Here is a 26,282-nt window from a genome sequence, read left to right as displayed (position 1 = left end):
AGCACCTTACTATATACTGATTTTATAAAAATCTACCCTCATTTTTTGCAATTATTCATTCCTAGGTATTTTGTTTACCTACAATGAATTCCATTTTTAAAAGTTATAATCTAAGAGGTTTTTTTTTTCTTTCAAAAGCAAAACATTGCTGCACTTACTGGGGATGCTGGATGATTTAGCACTAATCTGTTTTTACTGGAATCTTTGTTTTGGTCTAGGCAAACTGTGCTTTAATTCAGCTATAATGGCTCTCTGTTGTCCATGAAATGCACTATTTTTCCCAAACGTTACTTGATCCAACTTTTGTGCTAAATGTGCATGGTATTTTTGTATTCCTTGAGATTCTGCTATTTTCATCTTCATCTTTTAAAGAGCTTAGCACAGTTTCTTGATTGATTGTTTTTTCTTGATTGGTTATCCTCATGGTTTGACACTGACCAAATGCCAGGCACCCATGAAAGCTGTTCCTTTACCTTCTTCTGCTACATTTGGGCAGAGGAGAGGGGAAAAAAATTGATAAAGGGTTCATGAGTTGAGATAATGACTGGGAGAAAGCACTCCAAGGGCAAAAAAGATTCAGATTTAAAGGTATAAGGTAGATATATTATTAACAGGGTCAGAAGGGAATAATGAGAAGCAAAATAAGCCTTTAAACCACCATTTTTCTCCCCCATCCCTCCATTCTTCCCAGTGACAGTGCAGGGAGACAGGGCCTGTGGGTTTTGGTCAGTTTGTCACCAGAGATCTTTTTCTGTTCGCTCAGGGAAAGAAGTCTTTCCTCTATTATGCCATGGGGTCCTTCCTGCTGATGCCTTGAGAGGCTACCTAGAACAGAGGCTAGACAGTGTTAAAGTAAGTATTTATTAAAAGGCCTTCAGAGGATACACCTTGGGCACAACAAAAGCCCAGGTGAGGCTACATCCAGGATGCATGATGGATCACACATTTTCACACTTTTATAAGTTTTGGTCTATTTACATATCGGGGTTAATTGTCCAATTACAGCTTCGAGTTCTGAAGTCCCATCCTCCTAGATTGCTCTCTTCAATTTGCTGTTTATACCTTTTTGCCTGGAGCTGCAACAGTGTCCTTGGTTCTCAGGCTGGAAAAGGATTGTTTTGTCTAAACTGTGAAGAGAACTTGCTAACACATTATATGAATTTCAGAGTTATATACTAATGCAAGACAGAATCTGGAAAATATGAAAGCTGAAACTTAAGACATCACCATGGGAGACAGTTCTCCGTGAACTTCTCCAGCATGGCTCCAATGTCACGAGCAGCAGTTGTGCCAAAACTGTTGCAATGTGAGTTCCTCCCACCGACAGTCTTTTTAAAACTGTTGTGGCATGGGTCATGCATCCACGGGTGCAGTCTTCAAAGGATAGGCTGTTCTAGTTTGGAAGCAAGGGCCCTCTATCTCTGGAAGCAGAGACCCTCTCTCTCCATTCAAGTGTCCCACTGGATCACTGGTATCCATCTGCTCTGGTGTTAATGATTCTCTCACGGACTGAGTGGATTTCTGCATCCTCCATGGACCTTATAAGATGCAGGGGGACAGCCTGGTTCACCATGGTCCTCACCACAGCCTGCAGGGGAATCTCAACTCCAGCACTTGGAGCACTTCCTCCCCTTCTCTTCCATTGACCTTGGTGCTGCCATGTTGTTTCCCCTCTCATGTTTTCCTTCCTTGTCTTCTCTGACTAGAATAAAAACTGCGGCCCATAGGTACCATTGCCAACAAGTTCCACCAATGCAAAGATTCCTGCAGGCTCCCGCAGCACTGAGAGGTCGATCTCGCCTCGGTTCCGTGCCAGAGAGCCGCTCACGGTTTTCCCCATGGGCCGGGCCGCCCTGCCACCACCGAGCAGGCAGCGGTGGCTGCCGCAGCGCTGGCACCATTTAACGTTTTCCTTTGTGTGAGGCACTGGAAGGGAGAAGCCACCACCACCCCTGCCCTTCTGTCTGCAGCACAGCTGGCTAGGGTGACCAGGCAGGCAAGGCTCGCCATGGGCCACCCAGAGATGGCCCCAGACTTCACCGCCCCTGGGAAAAAACTACGCAGCCCTGTTTTGATTTTCTTCTTAAGTATGCCATCACAGAGATGTTACCAACCTCTCTGTGCCAGCAGCATGTCCATCTTAAGAGCCATCAGAGATTGGCTCTCTCAGACATAGAAGAAGTCTTCTAGCAGCTTCTCATAAAGCCACTCCAGTGGCCCTCCTCCACTACCCAAAACCCGGCTGTGCCAAATCAACATAGCTATAAATATGACTAGTAACACTTCTGGGTATATAGAAACTATAAAAGTGTATGTTTTGAATCAAACACAAAATGACATATCAGGCTCCAAAACAAGCTGCATTTTCTCTGGTTTTACTTCAACCAAAAAAATCCTCATCTAAGCACCTCAAATACAGCTTCAGCTGATTGTAAAGTTCATTAAGTTCTCTTTAGAGCAGGATACAAGTACTTTCTACTAATGCACCAAGCCACCAGATCCAGGAATCTAAAAACTATCAGCTCAAGCATTCAATGAGATGTCAGCTTCTTTATGAAAGCTGACATGGGGACAGAAATGACTGCAAGCTAATCAAACCCTAAAGCCTTGAAGGATTTTTAACTTAGAATCAAAACTTTGTGCTGCCCTTAGAAACCTGAAGGAACCATGAAAGTCTTTTACAAGCATAAACTGCAGGTCCAACACAGACAAATAAAAAGCTACCTTTACATTATGTGACATTCCAAATTAGTCTTTAAGCACATTATAAGATTATGAGCAGCAGTCCAGCCAGGGTCAGACATGAAGTGAACTGCAGTGAGGCCAGAGTCACAAACACCCATGTTAGCCATAGCTAATTGTGAAAAAAAAAAGGGAAAAATAATGGAAATATGTGACATGGCATAAAACCTACTATAGGGATATGCATACTGTCTGGTGCTTCATCTCTGATAGTGCTCAGAACAAGACACCACAGAAGAAAATTCAAGTCTCTTGACAGTTATGGAACAAATTCTTCAAATGGGAATTTTCTTCTTAGCCCTCATCTGTGAGAAGGTGAGTTCATAACACCCAATAATGGAAAATAAAATTATAGTTAAAAAAAATCCAGTAAGCAAAATACTAAGGAACAAAAGTATACTAAGGTAGGAAAAAGCACAAATATTCCCATTACCCACATAAATGTTATTTTACTCTGTGCCTCAAAATTATCTAATGACCTAGGTGTCACATCTGATAGCACCATAAAAACAAATGTTCATTTAAAAATAATTTTAAATGCATTGTCTTTGTCTATCATTTGCCTACCATTTACTGAAAAACAGAAAGTAAGATTTTTACGTTATCTGTATGAGTTCTCATTTTGAGCTCATCAGTTGTGTTGTTCCTCCACCTTCCATCCCTTTGATAAACAACATCATCTTTTAGTCTCCTAGCACACAGAAGTCCTTTCCCTAAGTGTTTTCATCCACTTTTAGAAGTCTGGTTTGTCTGGCTGGACTTCCAAGCCTTCCCAGCCCAGGGAGGAAAAGGTAATTGGGGTCTAATTAAAATACTGTGGAGTGCATAGCAAAGGACTTCCTCCTCCCTAGTGCCTGCATGGGGACAGACCCTGCACCCCTGCTTTCCTGCCATGGCAAGTCTTTCTATTTCCTGGCTCAAAGCCTCACAGCACAAAGCATGGCATGAATAAACTCCCTTAGCTCAACTTTGGTCAAAACATTTCTGAAGAGTCATTCTGTCGTGGCAGACTTGGTGCAGCCCAGGCATCGCCTCCGCTGTCTCAGCTGAGCCAAAGCCCCCGGAGCCCTGCAGCCCCACCACTGTGCCAGCATGGGGACACACAGAGAGCTCTGCTCCAAACCTGGGGCCACCCTGCGCCTCCCAGGGCCGCCACAGCACTGGGGACAGCCTACACGTGTGCAGTGCCATGGGGCAGCCACCTGAACCTGAGGGTAACTCCAGAATGGTCCAAATCTGAACATGCATTTGGGGCAAGGAATTCTCCATGCTTGACAAAATGGATATTATAATAGACTTAGTAATACTCCTAATCTCATTTGGTATGTATTTTAATGCAATTTATTTATTTAGTTTTCAATGTAAGTGTCCAGCACTGCAAGGCAGCTCAGGGAGAACTTCTGCCTGGTGTGTTTCCAAAGTAGCCATCCTTGTTTTAGAACATACCAGCTGATTTCTGAGGAATAAAATTTCCCTTATGCACTATCTTGCAATTTTGAACACTAATTTGCAACTGAACTAATTTTACTTGCAAATCTAGTATAGTCACTTTCTTGGTTTTCTTCTAGTTCCTCACAGGCTGCTCTTGGTTTTGCTAAGCAATTTGGTATCACAAATTCCTGTGGGCTCACCAGTTTTTCCAGCTCTTCCCAAGTATGAAGACAGCAAAGCTATTTCAGTAACAAAACTCATTTGTGGTTGCTATGATTAACATATTAACATGTGATTACTTTTCTCCATTTTTACAAAGCTGTGACTAATATGCAGTAATTTTTAATGCTAATGCTTTGAGAAAAGGACATTTGAAATTCTGAGTTAATAGATCCCAGTAACTCCCGGGCTTGTCTTAGCACTTCCATTGACCTAATGTAATATTAACCCTGGCGATATTACAATGCTTTATTTTGCAGTGCAGATGGCTGACGAGGGATGAGTACACACCTTTTTTTCCCCCCTCTCTTTTTCTTGTCTCCCTCCTCCCGCCGAAATAGGGTCCAATTCTATGTCAGGACAGGCTGCTATTTCAAAATACTTTAGCCTATGCATCTACCGAAGGCAAAAGGAGAAGCGCACACTGCGGTTCCCTCTGTAACTGACCCCCAGATGGATCAAGAGGAGACAAACCTCTCACTACGAAATCCTGCCCTCCCCTGGGAGGCAAGATTCCAGACGAGAGCCCCCGGATCCAAGTGAAAGTTTACATTTCAGGGCTCCCCCTCGGAGCCAGCCCCTGCTGCCCCTTCCAAGGCTGTCCCAGTGCTCGCCCCGCCGGCAGCTCCTCAGGAGAGGGGAGACATGGAGCTCCTGGAGCGGGTCCAACGAAGGGCTACAAAGAGCATCTCTCTTAGAAAAGGCTGAGACAGCTGGACCGGTTCAGCCTCAAGAAAAGACTGAGGGGGGACCTCATTAATGTGTATAAATATCTGAAACGGCGGTGCCCAGAGGATGAATCCAGGCTCTTCTCAATGGTTCCAAGCAACAGGACAAGAGGCAACGGACAGAAACTGGTGCACAGGAAGTTTTTCCTGAATATGAGCACACCTTTCCTGTGCAGGTGACCGAGCACTGGAACAGCCCGGCCAGAGAGGGTGTGGAGTCTCTCTCACTGGAGATATTCAAGAATCGTCTGGACACAATCCATGTGCTCTAAGACGTGCTTAATGGGGGACATTGCAGCAGGCGACCCACTGTGCCCCTCCCAGCCTGTCCCACGGTGTGACTCCGCGTCTCCCGCCGCAGCCCTGCAGTGAAGCTGCCCCGCCCGCCCTTTCCCGCCGGGCAGCTCTGGGCGGAGCGGGGCGGGCGCTGCCGGCGCGGGGCGCGGGGCCCGGCAGGCGGCGCTGCGCGGCCGCCGCCATCGCCGCTGCCGCAGCTCCGCGGCCGAGCGGGGCCGAGCGGGGCCGAGCGGGGCCGAGCGGGGCCGAGCGGGGCCGAGCGGGGCCGAGCGGGGCCGAGCGGGGCCGAGCGGGGCCGCGGCTTCCCGGGCGCGGGGAACGGCCCTGGGCTGGGCCGAGGCGGCGGCGGGCGGCGGCGCGGGTCACGGCGGCGCCATGGGGAAGCGGGATAACCGTGTGGTGAGTAACGCGGCAGCCCGGCTGGGCTCCGCCGCGGCACCTCCGGGCGGGCCCCGGCGCGGAGGCCGCGGGGAGCCGAGCGCTGCCTCGGCCCGGGCGGGCCCGTCCGGCCGCCGCCGCGCTCCCGCCGGCGGAGGGGCAGAAGGGGCCGCCGCGGGGGACGAGAGCGGCCCGGTGCCGGCGGGGCGGGCCGGAGGCTGCCGAGGCCGCCTGAGTACGCGGCGGCGGGACTGGGGTCCGGCCGCTCGGGGCCCGGCCGGCGGGCCACAAAGGCGGGCCGTGCCCCGCGCCTCGCCCGCCCGGCCCGCGGCGCCCCGGCGGCGGCCGGAGCCCCCTGCGGGTGGGTTGTCCCTCCCTCGGCACGTGCTCGAGCCTGGCTGAACCTCTGATTGCCTTGTCAAATCCTGCGGCGTCGTGACTGACGCCTGCTTTGCGATCTGTCGAGGGAAGGTGATTAAGATGCTGGCCTGGTCCCTGCAAAAATAAAATGTTCCCAATGGGAGTTGCCGCACTCGCTGAAGTAGCTCTGGTCCTAGCTAAGCCGCATTTCCTTAAACTTGGCGTTCAGCTATACCTGAGAGATCTGAAATTGAGCTTTGCGTAGCACTCTGCTGCCTCGGGAACCAGCTCTCAGCAGGCAAAAAATGCGCTTCTACACACCTGACTGCAGAGCCTGAGTTCATACATAGCTGAAACACAGTCATCCTTCTTCCTATTTTTCTTTCAATGTTTTTGTGCCAGTTAGCTTTTCACCTTCTATTCGTAACCACTTAAACATTGTAAGTTTGCTGCTGAATTTTATGACTAAACACAAATCATAATACTTTGATTTTTTTCTGTTTCTCTGTTTCTTTCTTGTACATGCTATGAATTGGTACTGAGATCTATTCACATCTTTGCAAACCTTAGTGGAATAGTATAATAATAGACATGAAGGACTGAAATATTGTATAGATAGAGGCAAAGTCCCTTTTATTGCTTTGTTGACTTATCCAAAAAATTTGGACTACTAAGACAGTGTATTAGGCTTCAAGACTGGATCTATGGTTGAAATGTCCTGTAAGGTTTTCAGGTGTTTATTTATTTATTCTTCATTTTCTTTTAATGGGACAGCTGGAATATACCAAGGCCAGCAAATCTTTATGTTCCTATATAAGGTTTATTATGCCATCATGGCATAATATGTACTACAAACAAGTTATACAGGACCCTTTGCTCCCCATATATGATCATAGATATATTTCTACTGTTATTCTCTGCTGTGTCCCTTCTTAACACCGTAGTTTTATAGTTTTTGACTTTCTGGAGATGGAAAATAAACATATTTTTTGCACATCTACAGGGTACTTGCAAGGCAGCAATAGTACTGCTAGCCCAGAGAACCCTGCCTGACAGAAGGTGTCTTACACTTCTCATGAGCAAGGAAGCTATGCAGCAAATACCTTAATACCTGCTTGAGCAAACTGCTAAAAGAAGAAAATGAATGTGCAGACAATCACTTTCTTTATTGAGGGTGCATTTCCATGCTCCTTCTGGCTAGTGACATGCATTTTGGCAAAGTAGTGTAACTACTTTACAGAAATGTTTGTTGGTGAAGTAATTATTCATAAACAAACCCAGTTGAAATGATAATAATGTTACTTAAGACATAAATGTCCTAATCCTGGAATATAGAGCAGTACATGGTCATTAAGTACTTGCTGTGGTACAGTTCAAGAAAGCCGATGAAGGGAAGATGCTTTCTAGCCAGTTATCCAGGGGCAGTCTGAGCAAGTAGAAAATGAGCATTTAATAGCTGTAGCCTCTTCTGCAGGTAGAGAGTTTTGTTGGAAAGTGGTGAGGTGTTCATGACTTGTTAGCTCAGGTAGGAAAGTAGCTTTACTAATTTTTATTTAAGAGCAGCAAGAGACTTTTTTTTTTTAATGGTAACCAAAAGTTAATGTTCTCACTGGAGTAAGCCAAGTTTCTAGTGGATCTAATGCCTTGAAATTACCTTTCTGTAGTGAAAACAGTGTTCAAATAGTGCTGTCCTGCATTCCTAAAGGAGCTCCTTTTCCACTCAAAGCTGAACTCGCTTATTCATTTTTAGATTTGTCATGTGAATGCCTAAGTGTTGTAACTACTTGAGTGCATACATCCATCTGCTACTTGTTTCAACTGGCACACCTCCGTGTTTATTTGCCCATGTTAGTTAGCCTTTTTGTGAATAAAAACAACAAAGCCAAGCCCCAAGAAATGGCAGTAAATGTCCCCTTAGAGTTGCAAAGTCAACTTGAGTCACAAAATGCTCGACTTGAAGGAGTCCTTGGGTTGCTTCAGAGTGGTCCAGCTGGTGAATCAAAGCTAAACTTGTGTGGGCAGTGCTTCCTTCCAGCCTGATGCCTCATCCCAGGCAGAGCCTAGAGTGCCTCTTCCAGGACCAAATGTATTCCCAAGAGCTGAAGGCCACCAGCCTCCTTGCAGTCCAGTCCAGAAACTCTAGCATTGCTATGGTCACTGCTTCTGCAGTGAGAACAACAGGAGGGGAGACAGCAGCTGCTGCTTCTGACAGCTTTCACAAATGCTCACTTACTGTGCATGGTGGTTTCTGAATGCCTGATAAAAAGCAGTGTTGGACATGTGAGAGCTACACAGATGGCCAAATCTTTGCTATGGATCTACAAAATGTACTCTTTAAAAAAATGTCTCAGATTGGGCAACCAAAGCAAGTCTTTTTTTTTGGCTATTTGTTCTTTTTCCTCATCTCCAAACTGAACAGTAAGAACAGTGTGTGTGTTATGTTTTGCAGAAGTAAAGTGTTGGGATGACATAGTGATACAAATGCATGAGATAAGGGGGCACATGTACCTCCTTTTCACATGAAAAAAATACTGCTGACAGTAGAAAAAATGGAAATTTTTCCATTGACTGGTGAGGTGGATTATGAATTTTAAATTTTAGTTCAGTCTTTTGTAACACAAAGAGGATGCATAGGTTTGAAAGATGGAATACCTCATAACATTTGGATTATGTATGTTTGGGTTTTGTGAGTTTTTTCCTCCTTTAAACAGCCCTAAGTCACAGAATATTGATACATGTATAATTGTAGCAAAGTACCACTGCTTTCTTGTTTTGGTGCAAGAAATTTTGTGCAGAATTTAGTGACTCCTGTCAGCAATTTTGAACATAATTTTAAAGGCATAGGATCAGTTGTCCCAGAGAGGTAGAGCTGAAATTTAATTACATTTTCTATAACCCAAGGAAGAATATTTCAGAAATCATGGCACTAAAATCACTGCTTAAATAAAGGAATTGTTGTAAGGAACATGGTCTTTTTGTGGATCGGTTCTTTCTGCCACAGTATGACTCCAGCTGAAAGCACTTACTTGAGTTTTTCTGCCAGACTGAATAAACTTGGTTTAGCTAAATATTTTATATTCTTAGAAACAAGTCAGAATTACTTTTCAGGGAGTGATAAAAAGTTTATGTGAAGAACAAAAGATATTTTGGTATCATAGTGTAACTGATGAATTTGGTATTTCTTTTTGTTGTTTCACATTCAAGGCTTATATGAATCCCATAGCTATGGCCAGGGCACGAGGGCCTGCCCCAAATTCAGGACCAACAATACAAGACTACTTGAACAGGCCAAGACCAACATGGTGAGTGGCATGTTGATCCTTTTTGACCTCTTAAGTAAAATATTTGTTCCCTCTTACTAAAATGTCACTGATGCCTACCTCTTTCCCAGAATATCCAGTAATTGATTTTGAAAGATTTCTTGTGCTGGCCAAGGTATTATTTTCTAAACATGTATTCAGTCTCCTCTTTTAAAAATAATATAATATCATTTTGAAATGTGTAGTTCTCATTTCTCTATATTGTTTTGCAGCAGTTTCTCACAAGAGGAAAATGTCATTTTACCTCTTGCTCAAATTATAATACCTAAATCTTGTAGATATATTTAATTTGTAAACAAATTAATCTCTAAAAGAACCATTTTGCTGGTATATTCTTAGAATTCACTTTACCCTATCCAACAAAACCATCACTTTGATATATTATCAACAACTTTATGTTCAATCCCTTTGCCTGTCCTCATGAGACATTAGAGAACAGTTTACCTAATTGCAAAGTTAGCTGTAGATCTTTGGGAAGGATTTAACAACCGTACTTAAGTTATTAGGGTTAGGTTACCATATGTGTAACATCTAAGATGCTTTCATTCCTCTCTTGGAAGTTCAACCTATGCTAAACTTCAAAAAAACTACAGAAAAATTAGACATTGAAGAAAGTATTTTTAATTTAAAAATTGTGATCTACCATCTTTTTCATTCAGGGAAGAAGTGAAAGAGCAACTAGAAAAGAAAAAGAAAGGATCCAGGGCTTTGGCTGAGTTTGAAGAAAAGATGAATGAGGTTGGTAACGTCACTAGCTCTTAATACATTATTCTTTTTTATCTAACATGCTACTTCTGTTATCATTTACAATATCAAGTAGCCATAACATTTCACTTCATTCAAGCTTTTAATGTGTAACTATTTTGTTTCATTTATGTTGGAAGTTGAGTTTACGACTTAACCAGTGAAGAGCTTCTTTCAGTTCAGAGAAAAAAATATATAAAACATTTTTTAGATTGCTGGTGAATCCTTGTTAGAAATGTAAACATATTTATACAAATGCATGTGCTTATATCAATAAATAAAACAATGCAAGTTGAGTTTACGACTTAACCAGTGAAGAGCTTCTTTCAGTTCAGAGAAAAAAATACATAAAACATTTTTTTAGATTGCTGGTGAATCCTTGTTAGAAATGTAAACATATTTATACAAATGCATGTGCTTATATCAATAAATAAAACAATGCATTTACAGGTATGATAAGCCAAAGTATGTTGTTCCAATATTCACTTGTTTAAGGTCGCAGAATCCAAGTACAGTGAAAAAAACCACATTACTGGAAGCAGATGTCTTTGGCAAGGAATATACATGTAATATTATTATGGGAGAAGGCACAAAGAATGCATTTCAATCAGATAGGACTATGAAGCACTTGTTTTTCTCTCATCCTAAGCTGATTACAACATGTGCTGTTCTCCTGATATACATGCAGCTGTTCTGGTGTTTGCGTTCTTTACCTACTGAAGATCAGCACAGTATTAGAAAGTTTCACATGTAACTCCTATTGTATACAAGGGAGAAATTAATATACAATGAATTTATTTTGTTTCTGTTCCTTCTTGGGTCCTGGTATCTTGAGATAAGCTTCAGTAATCTTAATCATAAATTTCTGGTTGAAGTAGATTATGCTCCTCCTCTGTTATTGGAAGGGCAGAGTACTCGTAGTACTCTTGCTGTACCTCTTTGCCTAAGAAGTTGTATCACGATGTGGAGCGCTATGGGGTCTGTTCTGAGAGGAACAGTTGTTTTGCACTCTGAGTTTTAGCTTGGTGAGTTTGGTTTAATATTCTCTAATATTCCTTTCCTGATTTTATCTTTGTTTAATGTGAAATAAGTGAAATCGGCATGCATAGAAGCTACAAACCTTTCAGTATGGTAGCAGGGTAGAAAGGGATGCAGGGAATCGTGACATGGCCATGAGGTATTCCTGAAGCACCTAAGAACAAATCTCTGAATGCCTGAAAAGATCACAAGTTTCTGAATAAGGTGCTGTCTCCCCTATTTTACTGACAGTTGTCAGACATTTCTGTTTAAAACAACACTAGCGCAGTCTTTAAAATAAGGAAGCACAGGCTGTTGTGAGAGACCCCTCAGAGAGCTCTGGGTACCTGGTATATCAAAATACACAACCTACAGATGCTGCCTTGGTCCATAGAAGCACATTACACACAGCACTGCTTCCTGGCTAATCTGCCATGTTTCTCAGCAGCTCTGTTCAGCTAATTCACAGTGTGCTGATGTGGGGATCTGTGTGTCATCCTGCATTGCACAGGTTACTTGACTCCTGATATTTCTGTCCCCTCAGCACAACGTGTGGATCACTGTTATTTTGCCAATACAGTACCAATACAGCTTCATTGTGAGGATCAGAATAATAAAGAAGGGAACACATGATGTGTCTGACAGTGCAGATTGAACCTAGCAGCCTTTGAGTTTCATGGGGGCAGGTTGGAATTTCAGAGCTCTTTAAGGGGACATTTTAGGTAGACCTAGAGACCAGGTGTGGAATTGAAAAACAGGAATGAGAGGAGATTTTTATTCATTCATGTGGTGTGCTTGGCCTAACAAAATAAGAGTGTTTCTATGAAGATGTGTATAGTAATTTGATAAAATTATTGCTGACACCAGCAAGGTCCAGAATACAGACTAGAGACACCCGTATGTTGAAGAAGGGCCAGGAGAAGTTGTCTTGAAGTTTTGTTTCAGGTGATTTTTAGAACTAAGACAAAACCACAGTTTTTCTGGTAGGGTACCCTGGTTTTCTAAAGTGCTCTAGCAAGAAGACTGTGATAGAAAAGCAAAAATACCATAACTGGTGACCTTCAAGATAAATGGCAGTCTCTTAAAGCCAAATAACTTGAACATTAAATGTGTTAACATTAACACTGTATTTTGCTAAATAATCTTCTGTAAAATCAGGTGTATTACAGCTTTAGTTAACGTTATAGCTATTTTTTATTTTCTGTGGGTTTTGTTAAAATTATAATGTCAGGCAGAGGAGAGCTTAAAAAATACTGCTCAGGAATGACCCTCCTGTTATTGTTTCTGTTTGGGTTTGTTTTCAGAATTGGAGGAAAGAACTGGAAAAACACAGGGAGAAATTAATGGGTGGAAATGAGAGCTCCTCCAAAAAAAAAGAGGTAAGTTGTTTTCAGTTGTATACATTCTGTGTTTGGAATTGGGATTTATCATCAATGCTGCCAACACAGAATTTTGTGAATACAATTTAAAAGCCAGCATCAAAGTTCATAAACCTAAATGCATGCCAAAAGAAAATGATGCTAAAGTAACATTTATTTTGTTCTATTTTTAAGAAAAAGAAAAAGGAAAAGAAGAAATCTAATAGGGTGAGCAAAATTTTCAGTTTTCTGAGCTTTTTGCTTTGGGGTTGTTCCTGTTTGTCATTTAAGTTGTCCTGGAAAGAGAAAGTATAGCTGTAATTTTGATTTTAGATGATAAATTAACTTTTGTTTAGAAAGGGTTTGCATATATTTGATACAGGGGAAATTAAAGGTAGGAAAAGAGCATTAAATAGATATTATTAAAAGAAAAATGTTAGAAGTGGTTTAGAAGTTTATTTAAGAAAAATCTCTGTAAGACCAGCTTCTCAGAAGTAAAATTGTATTGGTTATGCTTTGAAAATGAAGACATTTTAAAGGGAGTGTTTGAATAGGCTTTTGAGTATTTGCCAGACAAAATGCTGCATCTCACAAGCTTCACTTTTTGTTGTATTTGGTCAAGTTGTCTTCATCTTCCTCTTCTTCATCAAGCTCTGATTCTTCCAGCAGTTCATCTGATTCAGAAGATGAGGTAAGAGCTAACCTACTTGAACCTATCATGTTTTGTCCATGACATCTATTTAATACATATTTTGATAATATGTTATAGAATATTTTGAGGGGCTAATTTGGATAAATGCATTTAGTTTTTATGCATTTGATATATATAATAAAGTCATGAATTTTAGACATATGTATCCAGTCAGTAGTTTTTGTGCGAACACTACAGATTTTGGCATCCCGTCTTTTAAACTGGATCCATTTTAACACTGAACTGCTTTCCGAACAGAATCCCCTATCAAATCATAAAAATGCAAAAATACCATTTCTACTTTCTAGCAAAAATCTTTGTTACAGGTGATCAGATTCTACAGCATACATCTAAATAATAAACACAATCTAGAGAATCTGGATTTTTCACCAGCTTGCATTTTTTCAATGCAAAAGAGTTATGAAGGTCCTCCACTAAAAAAATCAATTGTAGTGTACTTTATTCCTCAGGAGAACATTGTAACATGTAGGAATTTGATGTTTCCTTTTCTTTACGTTTAATGTAAATCTAATTCTAGTGAGAATAAAATCAAGTTTGTGTTTTTCTTTCTTTTTCTACAATATTTATGGATAGGATAAAAAGCAAGGGAAGAAAAGAAGGAAGAAGAAGTATCGCTCCTCACGGAAATCTTCAGCAAGCACAGCTTCAGAATCTGAGTCAGACAGCAAGGTAAATACACAGATGTGTTGCTCTTGGCAAGTTTTCTTGGTTGGTATTATAAAACCATAAAGATTTCTGACTTTAACATATTCATATGGATTTTCATCTTCCACTGTATTCTCACAGGGCCTGAACTGCGCTTGTGTCTTCCACATGAAGTGTGGAATCTGCCTCCACTGGCCACATGCCTAGTGGAAGTAATTGGAAAACGAGCGCACTTTATTCCAGCAATTTGTAGTAATTTTTCTGAATTCAGACACATGCAGCTTTTTTGTTGCTCAAATATTTAGTTTTTATACTTCATTAACACTGAAAATGTCTTCTGAGTATGCAATTTAATTGAACACCATATCTGAAAATGCAGGTATTGCTGGATTGTAGTGGCCAGAACATTGCCTTTCTAAATATCTGAATATTTTCCTGTTGGAAAACTGAGCCTTTCCCAAATGCTTATTAAATTGAAGTTGTCTTTTTCCTTTTCTGAAGTATAGCAATGTAGATACATGGTCTTACTGAATGAACAAAAAAGTGAAGATACACAAAGCAGCTTGTTCTGTTAGCACTTTTCTGTCTTACAGTGTATAGTTACCGTACTTCTTGCTTAAATATTAATAATACAGTGAGTTTTTAAGATTCTCTGTGTAGACTTTATTACAGGCTTCCACTGGAATACCTAATTTGGTGGGATATAAATTGTAATGAATGACTGTTTGCAGACATCTATGAATATGTGCTAATGGGAGGTTAAAAACTTCCGCTACATAAATGGACCCAGAGATACCCTTACTGCAAAAAACTCGGGGAAAATACCTGCTCAACCTGGTCTGATCAGCAGAGATGAACATGGGTAAAGAAAAAAGATTCCCAGCTGTTACATGTTACATGTGGTTACAGCTGTGATAGCTGGTAGTCTTCCCATAGGCTAAGTGTCCTGCAAGGATGCTGTTACCTCATTCCATACAGACCTTTCCATGCTGCTGGATCAGGAGATTAGCAGCTGCATCAAAATTACAGCTTTTTATATTGTTCTTATCAACTTCAAGGTAGAAAGAACAAATATTGAAGAATTACTTTCAACAGACATAAAAAGACTGTTGGCCAGACTGCTTTGGAGATTTCTTCCTTTTTAATGAAATTATTTTGTTGTGATTTGTTTTCCTTTCTATTTAGGATAGCACAAAAAAGAAGAGGTCAAAGGAAGACTGTGAAAAAGAGAAGGTATTTTTATTCTTGAAATCCTTTGATGAGAACTGCATGTTGCATACATAATAGATATTTCTTTTTTTAATATTGAATACCTCACTTTACATCTGTGGAAATTTTCTGTGCAAACCCACACAGTCATAAGGTATTCAGTGAACCCAGTTTGAAGTAGAAGTTTAGTTGGATTCAGCACCTGGTTTAGTAATTATTGTAGTGAAAACCAATGGATCTGTTCTTGTTACATAGGTAAATTAAAGATCAGCTGCATCCGTAGTGTTTTGAGGTTTACCTTTAGCTGTCAGATTGGGCTAAAAATGTGTGCGATGATATTTTCAGTGGCACACCTGGTAGGGTATTGACTTGTTGCTGTAAATGAAGAAACATAAGCAGAGGATCTCTTCATCTAAATGTAGTCATAGATAGTATACTTATGACAGCTTTGAATAATTGCAGAGAAAAAGGTATTAGCTTAAGAAAAATGACCTTATTCTGCCATTTCTCTAAGCATGAAAATATTCTCTCCTGCCCACCACCACACCATTTTGTACACTCATCCATTATCTTTAACATAAACAATCGAATTGACTTCAATTTTAGTTATTCATACACTGTGGATAAACTAAAAATGCTTTCAGAGTCCACCCTAGTCTTTCTGTCCAGTTACCTTTCTTATCATGTTGGCCTCTCCGGCTCTGGTCAATAGTATTGACTTTGATGTACAAATTCTCCATTGCCTAAAGCAAATGTACTCATTTTTCTCCCTTTCCTCCTGCTTCTATTTTACAGTGTCCATTTCCCATCTCATCCTTTTGAATGGCTTCTCTTTGAAGACCAAGTATCTACCATGGTCCCTTACTGTAGCACTGCTTTCTCACATCCTCTGAAAGCAAAGGACACTTGAGAACTAGGGGTCTTTCTTCCCCTACCTGCAGATCCCCCTGTGTGCCAGATGGGCTGCATCCTGTGTACTTGCTCATGAGTTCTTTTCAGAAGTTTCTGGTCTTAGAAACTGAGTGAAAGTACCTTCAGTCTTAGGAGCACGTAGTAGTTTTGTCCTGAGCAAAGGAAGTGCAGGCAGCAGAAAAGTAGCTCATCAGAACAATCTCACACAGCATCAGAATTTTAAAAATAATTTCTTTTAAATGCACTGGAATGAAATATGATGTGTTGAAAGTACAGCTCGCAGGGACAGCTTGTCCTGGTTCAACACAAATACAGAGGGAACTTTTTCTTTCATGAACAAAGCAAGAGTCAGAAGCTAAAGTGTTTGTATGTATGTATTGAGACATCTTCAGTTACTAGTTACTTAAAAGTGGTGAAATGTTTTATTTTCAAATGCTTACTGCTCCATGTGTTATTATTTAAAATAAGAGACTGTTAGTATTTAGACAGTTTCTGTATCTTGGTAACAAGAAAAAGGAATATACAGAAAATTATTATTTTCACTAAAAGTTGATTTTAACAGTTAGGGTAATTTGATAATGATGATGGAATTCGTTTAATGTCAATAAAATTTTAAAATATTTCACAACTTAAAAGTGATATTTCAATCTTCAATTTTAAGCAGAAGTTTTATAAAACGTGAAAGGTCTGTCTTTACTTACAAATATATTATTTTGTGTAGGAAGGTAAAAATCACCACAGGAAAAGGAAGAAAGCAGATCGTGGTGATGGACCTTTATCATCAGAATCTGTATCTGAATCGGATCAGGCAGAGGAGGTCAGTGTGAATCCTCAGTTTCCAATGTTACAGTGCTTGTAGCTTGTACTGATTCATGAGCGAATTGTTGAAACATTGTTGAAACTGTTCTGCACTGTACGGTTGAATTGAAGAGTGCAGTGCACTCAAAGTTGTTTGTATTTTTCCTTTTAAAATAAAAGTTTAAGGATTGTTTAGTCTAGCTTCTATCACCTACAAGTAATTTTGAATGAATTTCCTTGAGAATCAACTTTTTATGAATACTACATTTGGTTTTATTTTCTTTAGGTGCAAGCAAAAAAGAAGAAAAGCAATGAGGAAAAGGAGAAAACAGCAAGTATCCCTCTTACTCACTGTAGTTTTAGGATATAAATACTCTGTACTTGGTTAATTTCTAGTTTAACGGTTTTCACAGATACAAATGTTTCATAGCATTAGTCTACTGTTACATCTAAATTAAAAATTTCTCTATTTACTTGCTGAAGTCACTTTTTCAATTGTTGAATTAAAGAAGAATCTGTCACTCTTTTACCTGTATGTGATTTGAGATTTTTACAACTTTAACACTTACTGTAGGATATATTTTATTTTGTATCGATGTCGTAGAAGTACTAATACCTGTGTGGTATCAAGTAGGGGAGCAGTTTGCTACACAGACAGACATCAGGGCTGTTTCTTCATTAGTGTTGTGTGTAATTCCTTGCTAAGCCTTCTCTGCCATCATGGAAAGGGCCTTGGGACAAAATTGCTGCAACATATATGCCATTATAACTCTTTTCCCAACCAGATAAAAAGCTGCCAGGAACCTACTACTTTTCTCAGTATTTTTTTTTTGTATGTGTTGGTCAGACTGGAAGGAAGGTTCAGCAGTGATTTATATGGAATTCAGATTTACCGCATGTACCTGAGGTTCCTCAATCAGTGGGATCCTAAATGCCCACTTGAGATGTTTCTGTATCTGTCTCCCCTGTCCGCAGCAGTGTTCCTTATCAGGCACATGAGGTGGGGCAAAGGGAAGGTCTACATTAGTCCCCTGAAAATACAGGCAGAGAAGTATCAGTGATACTCAGTACACATTTTTCCATGGAACTTGCTTTTTTTTTCTCAGACTCATGGGAACCATTTGCCATTACATTTCTAGTGATTGCTTATGGTCTTTTTCATAAAAGATTTGTATGTGTAAGGAATATGTATAAAACAAAGCTTTAATACTGATTGTTTCATTTACGCATTGCCACATCTATATGAGAATTTCATTTGAAATTCTGCTTTCAAAAAGACAATATTGCATCTTTTAGCTTCTTTATTACAGTGATCAGCGTACTACCTTTAGGACTGAATCCAGTAGGGTCAATTTGAGTGTGTTTATATTTCCAGTTGAGATCATAATTCTTTTATTTTAAACAAGGTACAAGTGATAGTCTAGCCAAGTGCAGTTGAGCTATATCATTTTACACAGTGAATTTAAGTACTTACTTTAAAATATATAAACATCCTAGTTATTCCCAAATCTGTCACTGCTGGTCAACACTTCCTTATTACTTTCTCAGTAATCTATAATGCTCTGAAAATAATTTAAAATATTAGGAAATGTAATAGTGACAGTGATCAGAAGTGTAAAATAGCCATACGATGGCTGAGATTTAAATTTGAATTAAAGACTGCTCATAATAGCCCAAATTGTTGGGTAAAGTATTTCTTTTTGTGATTTCTCAATAGGCTTCTGTAGAAATCTCTTTGAAATGTCTTTCAAAAGATACCCATTCTTGGTTCTCATTTTGCATTAGCAGAATATAACTGATGGCAATTGTATTATAGAAAAACTTCTTTTTTTTTTAGGATAAAACAAAAAAGAGAAAGAAGCACAAGAAACATGGTAAAAAGAAGAAAAAGAAGACTGCTGGTTCCAATTCAGATTCAGAATAAATATTTTAAAACAACCGGAGCCTATCAACAGAAGTGCAATGACTAAAGGAAACTTAAACTGTGAAATGACAGCAAACTTTACCAAACTGCATGAGTTTTCCTGTGTTTTAAAACTATTCCTAATCCTTCAGTAGCCAGCCAGATGCAGCTGTGCTGGGAAAGACCATTGTTACTGCCTGCTGCTTAATACATGGAGGTACAACTCTGATAAGATTCCAGTAAGCAGTGTTAGATGTTTGAGATGAGGCGGTAGGCCAGCTGAGGTGTAAAATATTGGAAAATAGGAGTTAAACTTTTTAGATAGTAAAAATAGTCTTTTAAAGCATTAGTAAAAGGTTTTATTTGTAAATCAGGACAAATTAAATCCCAAGTTCATCCTGCAGGTTAATATTATGCATAAACTACTACAAGCTGGTGTCTACTAATGGAAAATGAACGATAATATTTAAAAGGCTGCCTAGTTGAAATGTGGATCATCTGCCCCATTATTATCTCTATGCTTATGAGAAAGAGAATGCTACCATTTTGGCTACCTGAATAGGGTGCCTTTGCCTTTGATTCTTGCAAATCTTTGCTACTTTCAATCCATGCATCTCTGCATTCCTGGGAAGCTAGAGCTATTGTCAGCAGACTTTTCTGAATGAGCAGTTTTGAGCTTCCAAGCATGTGCTTCTGCATTAAGCAAGAGCAATGACATTTTGCAGTACAACTGACATTCAAAACCTGAAGATTTTACCTCTGCTTTTTCAAAATAGTGATAGACCTTTGCTAGTAAATATCTGTATTTCATTCAATGTAATTTTGGTTTAATTGAAAACTTCTTGCAAACACTGGTAGCTTTCTTTGCATTATCTTTAGAATTGTTTTGCATGATTTGTACCATTTTTAAATTAACAAAATGCAGGTAATCATTTGTTGTAACCAGTTTTATGAATTACATTTCACATGCAGATTTTCATGTATGTAGTTATAGTTAAGTTCATTGCTGTGTTTAAGTGCACACTTGCTGAAGTTATTTAGCATGTAAAAAGCAGGGTTTTGATACCTTAACAGCTTCATATTGAAGCTGATTTTACTCTGATCAAGTTCAGTGGCAGATCTGTTACGTGATGCGTCTTGTTAGATAAAAAACTACTGCCAGAATCTCATTAAGATACTGTTTAAACAGTTTGTATTTATATTTTTGTACTTGAGGGCTACAGAATGTTGACCTAACTCATAAAGCTGTTTTACTTTACTTTAGTTGCTTTAGATAACTGAAAAGAAGCTTTTTTTAAATTAAATGTTGCCACAAGAAAACATGAGCAACCATTTGATTTTAGTTTACATTAAATTCTCACTACATCTTCCATTGAAATATTAATTGCTGGGCCTTCTGTTAGCCTTTAACAAATGCCCATCCATCCCAGGTGTAGTCAAATATAGATTGTATTTTTGATCTACCCCTCTTTTCCATTGCACAGGTGCTAACTTAGAACTTACCTCTGTTGCATATGGATGTTTCAAATGTGTTGCCAAGAATTTCAGGACTTTGAAGACATTGATTATTAGTCTGCAAACCATAACTAAAATCTGTGGGAAAAGGTGATTTCATATTGCGTACAGAGAAATTGTCTTCAAGTTCTTGGGAGAATACAACCATTGAGTTGCAGCAATGTGCATCTAAACAATAGTAATATCTTCATCAACTATTTTATACTCTTGGGCTTGATGTTACCCATTCTAGACACTCTTGTCAGTGAGGTTAAAATAAAGGTGATTTGCAGTGAACAGAGGGGTTTGGTTTGGGGTTTGTATGTAGTTTTGTTGGGGTTGTTTTCTTTTTAAGTTGTGGTATTGCAGTTTTGGTAAAAGAACCTGTAATGAACCGTAGCATAAATGCTCTGTCCTGTGTAATACCTTATTTGACTTTTACGCAACCACCTGCCACAGAAAGAAATAAAAATGGAAATGAGACCCAGTCTTCCAAATACCTAAGCCGGTATGTAATTTTAATTGTGTGACTGTAACTATCTGTTCTGCTCAGCTGTAGGCTTGGAGTGCGGCTGTCATGCTTGGGAAGGGGTGTGGCCGCTTAAGGGGCTTATGGGCTTTGTCAGTTGCCAACAAAGCTGCTTTAGTACTGAAAGGGAACTGCTTCAGTTTGCAATGCGTTAACAAATACGTGGAATCTGCTCCTGCGTGCCCTTTTTCCTGAAGGAAAGGTGGAGGCTGGTCTCAGCCTTTCAGCTTTCCCGATGTGCCCACGTCGAGGTCGTGAGACAGTGATGGGGGTTTGGGGTGGCACCTACACCCATGTTCCAAGTTTCAGCAGAGGGACAAAGTAGAAAATAGGCAATGTTGGAATAAGAGTGGTTTAATATATTCTTGCCTTCTGACAGTAGATGAACAAGCACTGTTGTATGTTGTAACTTTTAGCTCTTTTTTCCCCACAAACGTTTTTAGACACTTAAAATGCAATTATTTTATTTTTGACTGCTGCAGTTTTTTTGAACGCGTATTAAGACTCGATCTCTGTTCTACCTGCGTGTTTCTGTGTGACCCGCCCGTGCGGCCGAGCGGCACCGCCCGGCCGCGGCCGTCCCCCCGCGTTGCCAGGGCAGCGGCAGCGGCTCCCGGCCGCCATGAGCAGGAAGGGGGCAAAGCTCCTGGTGGACTCGCTGACCCGATCCGCCAAGCACTGTGAGTCCCCCCGGGCTCCCGGCGGCCGCCCCGCCTTGTTCCCGTGCCCATCCTGGGTGGCTCTGCTCGTCCCCCATGCGAGGCACTCCACCGGCGCTCCCTTAGGAACAGCGGCTGGGGCCGGGGCGGGGGGTGATTATTGCTATCGTGGTCCTGGCGTGTTCCTGTGCCTGCCTCGTGTTTGACCAGCTTAACTTACAACCTGTGTTTGTGTTTGGGCCGGGCAGTTACCAAAAGCGAAGTGGAATGTCTGGTCAAGCTCTTCGACACGCTGGTGGCTAAGGCCAGCAGCCAGTTTGCTGGGGCCGGCTTCGACCGCACCGTGTTCCGAGACACGCTGTACAACGCCTTCGGCATGACGGATGACGTGGTGCTGGACCGAGGTGAGCGGGCACGCGGCTCTGGGCGCCGTGGAAGCGGTCGGGATGACGCTGCCGACCCGACGAGCGTGTCCGTACCAAACGGCATCGTCACCTCCCGGCCGGGACGGCAAAGGAGGAGTAATCCTCGGGAGCTGTTGAGAAAATGGCACATTTTCTTTCTTTATGCGTCACGGTTTTCCCTTAGTTCAGGAGAGCTCACTCTCTGGCTCGGGCAGAGCAGGCAGAGGCCCTTGGCTGCCCTGTGGCTGTTTCTGTCGCAGCCTCTGTAGTGTCGTGACCGAAGGGGGCAGCGTCACTTTCTTTTCTCCGGTGGTTTCCCCGGGAGCTGCGGTCGCTGCTGGGCGACAGCTGTAGCTCAGGGCGGGGAGTCCCAGGAAGGCATTCTGATACAGTGGGTAACGCTGGGAATAGAGGCTTTGTGAGCAGCATTGAAGGGCCTGGGCAGGTAGTACTAGGAAGTGAGAGTAATGAGACAAATCACCCCGTGAAAATACAGTGATTTCACAGATTGTAACAAGGGGCATGTTTGCAGTCACTGTGAAAGCTGAAGGAATGATCTCGGATGTAGCGATGTCTAGAGGAGTATGCAGAGCAGGCATGAGTCTGCCCTTCTTTCAGTCTTGGGCTGCCGAGAGCCCCCCCCCTTGGTTCAACTTTCTCCATGTCTCTAGCAAGAGAGCTACTCACATGCCATAAAATAAAAACTTGTTGCAATTTTATGCAGCAAGTCAAGTGTGTCTTGGAAGATACCTCACATAACCTTACATATTCTTAAAAATTACTTGAATGCTTACACACAAAGGGGCTGATTACAGTTCACAGAAGCAAACCTATTGTCTTCAAAGTCAAAAATGCTTGGCTCTGCATGGGGAGATGTTCCTTCAGCCAATTTACTAATTAATATTCTAAAATACAATTTATTACAGATGCTGGTGGATGCTTTGAACTCCTTGGTTTTGAATTACTGTATTCCAGGCTGTATTAATAGTGAAGCTGTGAAAGTTGCTTAGGGAAGGGAGAAGAAAAATATATTGTTATATGACAGAAAAAAGGTTATTTTTCTTTGTAGATTTAATACATATAATTTCTAGGATTATTTTGTCCAAGATTTTCCAAGACAAAACATAGTTATTTAAATCTTAATATGTATGCAGAATTATCCCTTATTTTAAAGGATATTGGTTTATTTGCTTTCCATCTGCATGGAAGCATAGTTCCTGTAGTTGTTAAGTCAGGAAGGCAACAGATTGGACAAATCTTACCAGGCAGGATTCTGGAGTGGAAGATCAGTAAACTGAGGGGCAGAATCCCTTTCATTGTTACATCTTAGAGTCAAGAACGGTAATCTTACCTTGGTGAAAGCAGATAAGCATCTTAAGAAGAAAGATAATTTATAATTTTACTGAGTTTAAGAAAACATTGGTTTTTTTTGTGTTTCCTTATCATATAAATTTGAAATGTGTCCAATACACTTCTTAGTGTTCAGCATTTTTGATAAAGACAACACTGGCTTCATCACTGTGGTGGAATGGGTGGAAGGCTTAGCAGTGTTACTTCGGGGGACCCTGGAAGAGAAGATGAAATGTAAGATTGATCTGTATGCTAATATTTAGTAGTAATGATTGAATTAATAACAACACATTGCTTTTGTTGTAATTTAGTAGTTACTCTTATAAAGTATTTGGTAATTGAAAAGTTTTCTTCTGTATCGTTTAATGCAATGGAACTGAGTTCTGAAATGGCTTCTCTGAGACAGTTTTTTTCTGTGTTAACTACTGTTACCACAGCCACCACCTTTTTTTGTTGCTTACAAAATCTTGCATTTAAACTGAAGTTTATTCTACAGCATACACTTCTGGAAAAAATACATGTTTTTGTATTCACACACAAAATTATAAAGAAGCAGATGAATCTCTAGTGTGCTTTTGGCTAATTAACAGTCTCAAGCCAAGCAAGACCAGTGCCAACATTCATTTACTGGCACACTAGCTCCAGCAGTTCTTCAGATTGGAAGCAGAGATGGAAAAACTGTAAGGTGGTAATGAGAACCTCCACAGTAATGACAGAGAAAGATGGAAGAGAAAAAATAGCAAGAACTCTAGAATTTTAAGCAGCAGGGAAAAAAATAGGGCAAGTGGAGTGAAGAAAAACAATAGAAAAATGAGAATGACAGCATGTTGTTTCCATAGTTCCTAGGTTACAGCATTAGCCATTCCTGCTGCATTATATAAATTCATCTGGAAAGTGGTCAGGGGTGTCACAGCATTAGGATGTGTGCCCAGGTTGTAATTCAGTGTGTCAGTACAACCACAAACAGTAAAACATGCATTCCTGCTGTAAGCACTATAGAATATACTAGTGCATAGTGATGTAGTGCTGTCTGTCACAAGTGTTTGCCAGGAGTGTTTCAGAATATGTAATAAATTTGGCTCAGTTGATAATGGGCAGCTCTGTCTATAGGTAATTTTCTGTCTATAGGTCTACAGTTTGAATGGTACGTGATTATAGTTTGTAATCAACTTCCTATTTATTTGTATTTCAAAAGACTGTTTTGCTGTTTATGACCTGAATGGTGATGGATACATTTCAAAAGAGGAAATGTTTCAAATGCTGAAACACAGCCTTCTCATACAACCAGCAAATGAAGAGCCTGATGAGGGAGTTAAGGACTTGGTAGAGATAGCACTAAAGAAAATGGCAAGTACTTACTTGTTGTGATACTTGAGGGTCTTTCAAAGATTCACTAACCAATACTTAAAACCTTTCTATGAAGTAACAAAATAAGGTATCTTATTTTATTATATTATTTACAGAAGGATTCTGCAAGTCTCCTGAGGAAAGCCAGAAATATATGAGATCTAATGAGTCCCAGTCCAGTATTCTCATATGAAATCATTAATTTAGTATGTGAATGTACTATAAACTTTATGTATAAACTAGCATGTATGTATGGCCTATACATCTATGCATGCCCAGTCAAAGCAAGAGCCCAGTCAGAAGTGGAAAACTTAGAAGTGTAAGCTGCATTTATTCCATCAGTACCAGCATCTGCAGTAGCTTAATTTTAAAGTATATTTGTGTTTTATAAATGTAATGTCTTTATCCTATTTATTTGTATGTATTCTATTAGAATAGTAAACTCAAGGTTATTAATGTGAAGCTTGTCTTAGAGTGCTTAATCTAGAATATCAGAGCATCTGGGGATAGTCTGTCAGTACTTTAATCAAATCAAGATATATACTCTCTTTCATGGTGGTCAAAAATTTTCACTTCAAACCAGGTTTTGCATCCCAACTCCTTTTTTATTTAAGACCATCTTTTCAATTTTTCAATCCCACCCTTTTTGCCTTAGAGGCAAGTCACAAATCTTTTCTGAGCATAAACTGATGACCCCCAATTTGCAAATCTAACTAAAAATAGAATCCATGTTCTTTGAACACCTGTTAAACAAAACTACAAGTCATAATCCTTTGCTGAAGTGGTCCCTTCCTTTTGCAGGACTATGATCACGATGGCAAGCTTTCTTTTACGGACTTTGAACAAGCAGTCAGAGATGAAAACCTTCTCTTAGAAGCCTTTGGACCATGTTTGCCAGACATAAAGGTACATTAACCTCGAGTTCAAAAAAAAACTGCATAAGCCAATTCCTTACAGACACTTGCATCAATCCTGTGAATGTCAGGGTATCTTAGGCCAATGTGGAGTTCATCCTCTCAGTGCCAGTTCTGCTATCCAAAGGTGGTCCCTGAGCACTCCCACTCCAGGGTTGTTGCAGCACACTGCTGCAGGTATTCATCTCATCACTAAGGGAAATTTCAGTCCTGTACATTGTCATCCCAGTCTCTAGCATTCCTGTTTTCATCCAGTTTATCTCATTCTGCAGCTGGGCCTTCTTCTGGCCCTTAATGCCAGATCATTCCTTGGGACACACCCCGACTGCTGAGCAGTTAAAATTTTAATTTCTCCTTCAACTATAACTTTGAATATTCTAGCTGGTCTGCTAGTGATGATACCATTAATGCTATGGATTTATCTTTTCTAAGCTAAAAAGCGAGAGTCAGTCTTCACTGCATACACATTTCAGTTCAGTACCTTTTCTGACTAAATAGAAATCCTTTAGTTAACTGAAAATTAACTTTTTTTTTTTTTTTTTTTTTTTTTTTTTTTTTTTAACAGAGCAGTATGTCATTTGAACAGAAAATTTTCCGGAAAGTTCCTAAATAGAAACTCCAAGTTGTAACTCCACTGATGAATACTGTTAAAAGGGGTCTTCATCTTCACCACTCTTTGTGATATAGTAAAAACAGTCATCTTTCAAGTTGCTCCTAAGCTTCAATCTTCCTTTGCTGTTAAAGCTATTGAATAAATTAATTTACTTCTGTAACTCTACCTAAACAGAGTTCTTCTGTGAGTTATGTAAAAT

General features: G+C 40.3%; 2 protein-coding genes across 5 annotated transcripts; both read left to right on the top strand.

Annotated features, from left to right (window-relative positions):
* The first annotated feature begins 5,656 nt into the window (after positions 1 to 5,656).
* FAM133B (family with sequence similarity 133 member B) lies at positions 5,657 to 20,771 on the top strand. Of its 4 annotated transcripts, none has more exons than XM_021551685.3 (11): positions 5,657 to 5,816; positions 9,360 to 9,457; positions 10,135 to 10,213; positions 12,541 to 12,615; positions 12,790 to 12,822; positions 13,217 to 13,285; positions 13,880 to 13,975; positions 15,137 to 15,184; positions 16,794 to 16,889; positions 17,157 to 17,201; positions 18,708 to 20,771. In XM_021551685.3, exons 1-11 carry the CDS (start codon positions 5,793 to 5,795, stop codon positions 18,792 to 18,794), a joined length of 750 nt encoding a protein of 249 aa, XP_021407360.1. In that variant the 5' UTR covers positions 5,657 to 5,792; the 3' UTR covers positions 18,795 to 20,771. The 4 variants fall into 4 exon arrangements, with proteins under 4 accessions (XP_021407360.1, XP_085429234.1, XP_085429232.1 ...); XM_085573108.1 differs by having other exon boundaries at positions 17,157 to 17,205; XM_085573106.1 differs by lacking the exon at positions 12,790 to 12,822.
* CLXN (calaxin) lies at positions 20,651 to 26,254 on the top strand. Its single transcript, XM_021551712.3, has 7 exons — positions 20,651 to 20,775; positions 21,279 to 21,476; positions 21,704 to 21,859; positions 23,339 to 23,443; positions 24,405 to 24,556; positions 25,358 to 25,462; positions 26,036 to 26,254. Exons 2-7 carry the CDS (start codon positions 21,419 to 21,421, stop codon positions 26,081 to 26,083), a joined length of 624 nt encoding a protein of 207 aa, XP_021407387.1. The 5' UTR covers positions 20,651 to 20,775; positions 21,279 to 21,418; the 3' UTR covers positions 26,084 to 26,254.
* The last annotated feature ends 28 nt before the right edge of the window (positions 26,255 to 26,282 follow it).

This window comes from Lonchura striata, chromosome 2 (assembly GCF_050655825.1).
Source record: "Lonchura striata isolate lonStrDom1 chromosome 2, ASM5065582v1, whole genome shotgun sequence".
In the NCBI taxonomy this organism is placed as follows: Eukaryota; Metazoa; Chordata; class Aves; order Passeriformes; family Estrildidae; genus Lonchura; species Lonchura striata.
The sequence above is the reverse complement of the archived record's forward strand: the minus strand, read 5'-3'. Positions and strand labels throughout refer to the sequence as shown.